The following is a 7,138-nucleotide window of genomic DNA, read 5'->3' as shown; positions in this document are numbered from 1 at the left end:
TTAAAGAAAACTTACAAAAATATTTACAAAGAGATTATCACATCATCAACAAAAATGGAGCTCACATTCTTTTTAAAATGTGAGTTTAACTTTTATCAATTAGATCAGCCTTTATTTATAAATACATTATCAATTTAAACTTTCTTTTAGTGTAATCTATTAAGATATTGTACTCAGAAAAAAAATCTATTACTATATTGTCATATATTAAATTTATTATAAATCTTTTATAATAATTATCTTTAAAAAATTTCAAAAATGATTTTTACAACTTTTTTCCACTGTCATTTAGTAATACATTTTCATCTATAGTAAATTTTTTATTTTCCAAAAAATTATCTTTTTTAGGGACAAAAAAATTATTCCATTTTTTTTATTGATTCATGACGATAAAATCTTATTATAAATCGCTCGCCCACTATTTATTTATTAACTATTATAAACATCTCTTCTCAAAAAATAAAAATATTAGAAACATCTAAAAAGATATTCACTTACAGTAAAATTAAATGCATTTAAGAAACGGATTAAAGCCTTTTGTTGGCCAGTGTTACCGTGTAGGCAATTCCACTTTTGTTAAAGTATTTTATCTATCCTTTTAACACTTATTGTCTTTATCCTCCACATTTTCTTTGGCTAATTAAGAAAAAGGAATTTATCTTTTCCATGACAAAACAAATAAGGAAAAGTAAAAATTCATTTTTTTCTAGTCCATTTTTTATTTTTGAGTCCATTATTAGTGTCCAAACTCGTCATCTCAACGTTTCTCCGCCATTATAAATACACACCCCATTGCAGCCTCTTCTCTCGGTATCTCAAACTCAACAACACACCACTTTTGCACAAGCAATTGCAACAAACCAACGTTGAATAGTGTCTCTCTCTTTTTCTTTTTCTTATTTTTCTCTCATAGTGTCTCTCTTTTTCTTTCTCTTATTTTTCTCTCATAGTGTCTCTCTTGTTCTTCAATCAAGAGAAGAAAGAATACACCCTGAAGCCATGGAAGGTGGTGTGCCAGAAGCTGATATGTCTGCCTTCAGAGAATGTTTGTCTCTATCATGGAAGAATCCTTATGTTCTTCGCCTTGCTTTCTCTGCTGGAATTGGAGGCCTTCTCTTTGGTTATGACACTGGTAAATAACAACAAAATTTGTGTTTTAATTTATCATAGTCCATTTTAATTAACCATTTTCTTTTCTCAGTTTTTTCTCTCTCTCTGATTATAACTCCTATATGGAATGACCCTTTTCTCTGCTTCTCACCCTCTCCTCCATAATGATACTTTTTTTTTTTTTTTTGTGTACAATGGTTACACTGAGATTATAACAGATTATAACATATGACACCGTGCATAATATCAAAATCCTCCAACACTTGGCCGATCTTGGTCAGTTAAATTGTATTAATTTTAAATTGTAAATATTATCATATTACAGAAAAGGGTACATGAGGTTTATTTTTATGCACATATTTTTATTAATATATGTTATTATTATTTTATTTGCAATTGGGTTTATAAATTAGTGGGGTATAAATGTGCAGGAGTTATTTCTGGGGCTCTTTTGTATATCAAAGATGAATTCAAAGCAGTTGATAGGAAGACTTGGCTACAGGTAATACCAATCTCCTCTATGAGATCATTGATGAAACGAGCTCGGTCTTTTAATCAATTCAAAACTCTTGTGAATTGAACCTTACTATAATGGATTCTAATGCCCTTGCAAGCTATCTGTTCACCTCAGCCACCAACTTGCAGAAAAAAACAAACGCATGTTTTTCTATGTTTCGAACACTTCGTTTAGACAAATAATCTATGACCAATATTTTTTGTTTTTATAAAACGTTTGGCTTTTGAAAGTCACTTTAGATTTTATCTTACTTGAGTCTAGTTAGGCTGTGAGGTTTTATTTTATTTTTTTCATTCATAAAATTTAAATTGAGATTTTATCTGAAAAATAAAGATTTTGGCCACCAGAGTCAACAGAGAATATCGATCCACTGTGTGGTTGAAAAGCTCCCTTTTTCTTTCATATTTTCCTTTTCATAATTTACCGGGAGGCTCAAAACATTGACTTCGTTTCTCAGTGATATATTTTTAAATTATTTTTTTATAATCTTCTCAATGATAGATATTTTTTTTTTTTGTTTTAAGATAATATTTTTTAATTCCATAAAACAGATTATTTTTAATGTGGGTTCACGGACTTTAAATCGGTTCCGGCGAATAAACAAATGACCCGATCCTGATGAGATCCAGTTAATACAGTATATTGGATTAATCTATGCATAATTATATATTTAGTATAACTTTTTAATATTACATTCATTACCTTTTAATGCTTAGTATTAAATAAACCCCGTTTTCATCCCCACAGCTACGGTATTTGAACATACGCTTACGTCTCTGCAAACGGTGAATTCAGTTTTTTTTTTTTTTTGTTGAGTCAGTTAGTGTTGTCTGTTTCATCGTTTATTTTTCAACTGCAATTTATGGATTTGTTCCTTTCACGTTTGGGTGCTTTGGAAAAAGCACCAACTACAAACCAAAAAATACAGGGTTACGGTTAGCGTTAACCGTGTAAAAAAAATCCAATTATAATTATTAAAATTAAATCAAAATACACTTTTTTTTTGTTGCTGAGGGAGAATCAAGATACACGTTTTTCATACTGATATTTAACTATGAAGTATCATATAGTAATTAAAAAATATTCTTATAATAATTATTTTAAAATCATATTTAAAGAACAAAAATTTAAATATCAAGTGATTTTTTTTGTTACAAAATTTCAGGTTGTGCACTTGAATAAATGTTGCATGTTTTTATATATTATAATATAATATAATTTATATATTATATGGTAGGCAAGAAAAAAAAAAGGATATCACCTGAAAAGTTGACAAGTGTATTTTGTGTCCCAATCATGTTTTGCCATAAGAAATGTTCCGTTGGTCCCGTTGGGGTGTTGGCCAACAAAGCAAAATTGAGCACCAGCTAGTTACTACTGCAACCATTGAAAATCCCCCAAATGCTAATATATTCTTAACCTGCCTAGTCAATCATCAAACAATTCATTAAAAGAACGGAGTAACTTGTGGCACACTTTAATTCTAATACAATTCCACAATTTAATAATATAATGGCATCAAATCAAATCTAGTTACTAAAGGTCAGATTCTTTTTTCTTTCTTTTTTTTTTTTTAATTTTTCTTCGTCTTTTTCTTTGACGTGATGACTTCAATTTCATGCTTATGATATATGCAAAAGTCTTTCAATGAGTTGAAATTATGAGTAAATTCCAATTGGGATGCAACAAAATCTAGAATACTTTTTTATTATACTATGGTTCTTTGTTTTACTAGTTGGTGAAACAAATTTGTGCTTGATCTGAGTTTAAACTTTAAAGTATGTAAATAATAAAGTATGTAACTAAGTATTCTAATGCTATGTGAATTGTGAACAATTTAAAAAATCTCAGGAAGCCATAGTGAGTACTGCAATAGCTGGAGCAATCATAGGAGCTTCAGTTGGAGGATGGATCAACGATCGATTTGGAAGAAAGAAAGGAATTGTTATAGCAGATACCCTCTTTTTTATAGGGTCTGTTATCATGGCGGCTGCTTCAAGCCCAGCAATTCTCATCGTGGGTCGTGTATTTGTTGGCATTGGTGTCGGTATGGCTTCAATGGCATCACCCCTCTACATTTCAGAGGCTTCTCCAACAAGAGTAAGAGGAGCCCTTGTGAGCCTTAACAGTTTTCTCATCACTGGAGGACAGTTCCTTTCCTACCTCATCAACTTGGCCTTCACCAAGGTGGGAAACTGTGCTAACACTTTTCACTTTGTTACAAATTTGTGATTTGTGATATATGATACATGCTTGATCCATGTTGGTGTACATGGAATGGATATTCTCATGTCAAATTTTAACTGTCATGTTGGGATGTTATATCACGACAAAATTTATATACAGTTCTTTAAGTACCTTAAGTATTGTTCTCGGATTCAAATTGGAGTTTCAACTCAGTAATCCATGGAATAAAGGTAATTACTAAGGTGAAAACTTTAATTTTGATGGGATAAAAGTACCAAAAACAAAAACATCTAAGAAAGTGCATTAAATTTTGTCCTGCATCTCTCCTTATTGATATTAAGTAGGCCTAACCTAGTTAATGTCTAAGAAATTGTCACAAAAAAATCAAAGACAACCTGTTATATACATGAGAGAATCCATTTCCATGTGCATGCAGAAAGTTTCTTTTAAAATTAAAATGTGATCGATGCTTGAACTTGTGTCTTGGTGTTCGTTCGTTTGTTCACGTAGTACATCTTGTTGTTTGGTGATGAGATAACTGAATTTGTGCATAATTTTTCATTCAGGCACCAGGGACATGGAGGTGGATGTTAGGGGTAGCAGCAGTGCCAGCTTTGTTACAAATTGTACTAATGTTGACACTCCCAGAATCGCCTCGTTGGCTTTACCGCAAGGTTAGTTCATCATCGTTAGTCAACTGTCATTCATGTGTGTGAAATTGTAAATCTTAACTGTTGTTCCATTTTTGTTCCCACAGGGTAAGGAAGAGGAAGCAAAATCGATTCTGAAAAAGATTTATCCACCACATGAAGTTGAAGGCGAAATTCAGGCCTTGAAAGAATCAGTTGACATGGAAATTAAGGAAGCAGAATCATCAGAGAAGATCAACATAGTCAAACTTTTAAGAACTTCAGCTGTGAGAAGAGGTTTATATGCTGGTGTGGGCCTCTTAATCTTCCAGCAGTTTGTGGGAATCAACACTGTGATGTATTATAGTCCCACCATTGTTCAGTTGGCTGGTTTTGCATCTAACAGGACAGCATTGCTTCTGTCACTCATCACAGCTGGCCTCAATGCATTTGGTTCAATTCTGAGCATTTACTTCATTGACAAGACTGGGAGGAAAAAGCTTGCTCTAATCAGTTTGTGTGGTGTTGTGTTCTCCCTTGCTCTCCTAACCGCCGCTTTTCGCGAAAGCGAAATCCACTCACCAATGGTTAGTGCCATTCAATCCTCTCAATTCAACAACAACAACACCTGCCCTGATTACAAAACAGCTTTGAACTCTGCTGAATGGACTTGCATGACATGCCTAAAGGCTTCACCATCTTGTGGTTATTGTGCTGCTGATGACAAGGTAAATCAAATCTATTATACCCTTTTGTCATTTTACTAACCACATGCTTCAATTTTGTTTTCCGCACACTACTATCAATTATTGGGAGGGAAGGATTAGAAAACAAGCTGTTTCAATTCCAATTGTGGACACTGAACACCATTATACACATAGCAGGATTTTGTATGTCACGTGTATTCACATTTTGATACTGGTATCAATTATTGGGAGGCAAGGGAAAGAAAACAAGTTATTTCAATTCCAATTGTTGACACTACTATACATATAATTTTACATTTCGTATTTATTTATTTCAATTCCAATTATTTTACACTGTCATTTAATCACAAATTATCATTTACATGATTTCTAAGATAATTTTATAAAAATCAATAAACTTACAATAAATGATAGATTGTGATGATTGAATAACAATGTAAAATAATTTTACACTATCAGTCCATAGTCATTTTTTCTCTCTATTTATTGACACTAATTTTCAATTAAATTTGCAGCTTTTACCCGGGGCATGTTTGATAGCCAATGTTGACACAAAGAAGATGTGTGGCAATGACCATAGGGCATGGTACACTACGGGGTGTCCTAGCAAATATGGTTGGGCTGCCCTAATAGGCCTTGCTCTATACATCATATTCTTCTCACCCGGCATGGGAACTGTTCCATGGGTTGTGAACTCTGAGATCTACCCCTTGAGGTACAGAGGGGTGTGCGGAGGAATAGCATCCACGACTGTTTGGATTTCCAACCTCATTGTTGCTGAGTCCTTCTTGTCCCTCACAGAAGCTATAGGGACAGCATGGACATTCATGCTGTTTGGAATTGTGGCCATTGTGGCAATCTTCTTTGTCATTGTTTTTGTGCCTGAGACCAAAGGGGTTTCTATGGAGGAAGTGGAGAAGATGCTGGAACAAAGATCTGTGCAGTTCAAGTTTTGGGAGAAGAGAGATTCTGGCTCTGAGAAGCACTGACTCAAAGAACAATAAAAAGAAAAAAGCAAAATTGTTTGAGTCATGTTTTAGTTTTTATAGCTTAAAATGTTGAAATTAAGTGGCTTGTGAAGTTATGGTTATTTGATGACAATGGTTGTTCTCTTTGGGTAAGATTTGGTGATAGTTAGCATTTTAGCTCTAATGAGTATGTAGCTCTCTAGCTGATTAGTTGGATTGCTGGAAATCCTTAGAGGATTGAAATATGTGGATTGGTAATACGCTATTATTTATGATATAATGAACAAGAAAATACTAAATTATTATCAATTGCTTTACATTTTTTTTGTCAATGTTTCTTCTCTTGTGAAACTTCAATATCAAGAATTTGATCTTCAAAGTTCAAACATAACCATTTTTCTATTTGGCTTCTTTTACCCCTTTACACTTACTAATGTTAACAACACACGAAAACGTTTGAGAAAAAGTGTTTTCCTATATCCTTCTTCTGTTCTGCCCCTTCTAAATTTTACACTACTCTATTTGGATCAAGGCCTTGTTTAGGATTCTATGTTACAAAAGTCATGGAATGATAATTTATGGCATTCATATACAAAATCTGAAACAACGAGTAATTGCATTCACGTGGGAAAAAAAAAAACAAAAACTGAACAATAATAAATCATGTTTAGAATTTGAAACAAAGAAAGAAGATAGTCTATCCATTAGAAGAGTGTTACCAAGACTCTTGAGTCTTTTTTGTTTATTTAGTAGCACGTAACACTCTTTTTTCAAATCATTCTTTCTTTTTATTGAAATTTATTCGATATCCAGATAGTAGTGGACCCATATTAATTTCACATAATAGAAAAAGTGTGTCAAATAGTTAATATTAAGCAATATATTATTACCATTTCTATATCCGCAAATGCATGTATGTACACGAAACTCGACAAATTTGAGGTGCAAGTGCAACTGTGCTTTTATGAACCAATCACAATCTATGGGTCAAATTTAAAGGATCAAAAGTTGGTAAACTTT

General features: G+C 32.7%; 1 protein-coding gene across 1 annotated transcript; it reads left to right on the top strand.

Annotated features, from left to right (window-relative positions):
- Positions 1 to 809: 809 nt before the first annotated feature.
- On the top strand, positions 810 to 6,427 carry LOC100796800 (putative inositol transporter). The gene is made up of 6 exons (NM_001361194.1): positions 810 to 1,132; positions 1,542 to 1,612; positions 3,479 to 3,814; positions 4,381 to 4,488; positions 4,572 to 5,171; positions 5,666 to 6,427. The coding sequence occupies exons 1-6, from the start codon at positions 1,000 to 1,002 to the stop codon at positions 6,137 to 6,139; spliced, it is 1,722 nt and encodes a 573-aa protein (NP_001348123.1). The 5' UTR covers positions 810 to 999; the 3' UTR covers positions 6,140 to 6,427.
- The last annotated feature ends 711 nt before the right edge of the window (positions 6,428 to 7,138 follow it).

The sequence above is a fragment of the Glycine max genome, chromosome 15 (genome assembly GCF_000004515.6).
Source record: "Glycine max cultivar Williams 82 chromosome 15, Glycine_max_v4.0, whole genome shotgun sequence".
Taxonomy (NCBI): domain Eukaryota; kingdom Viridiplantae; phylum Streptophyta; class Magnoliopsida; order Fabales; family Fabaceae; genus Glycine; species Glycine max.
The sequence above is the reverse complement of the archived record's forward strand: the minus strand, read 5'-3'. Positions and strand labels throughout refer to the sequence as shown.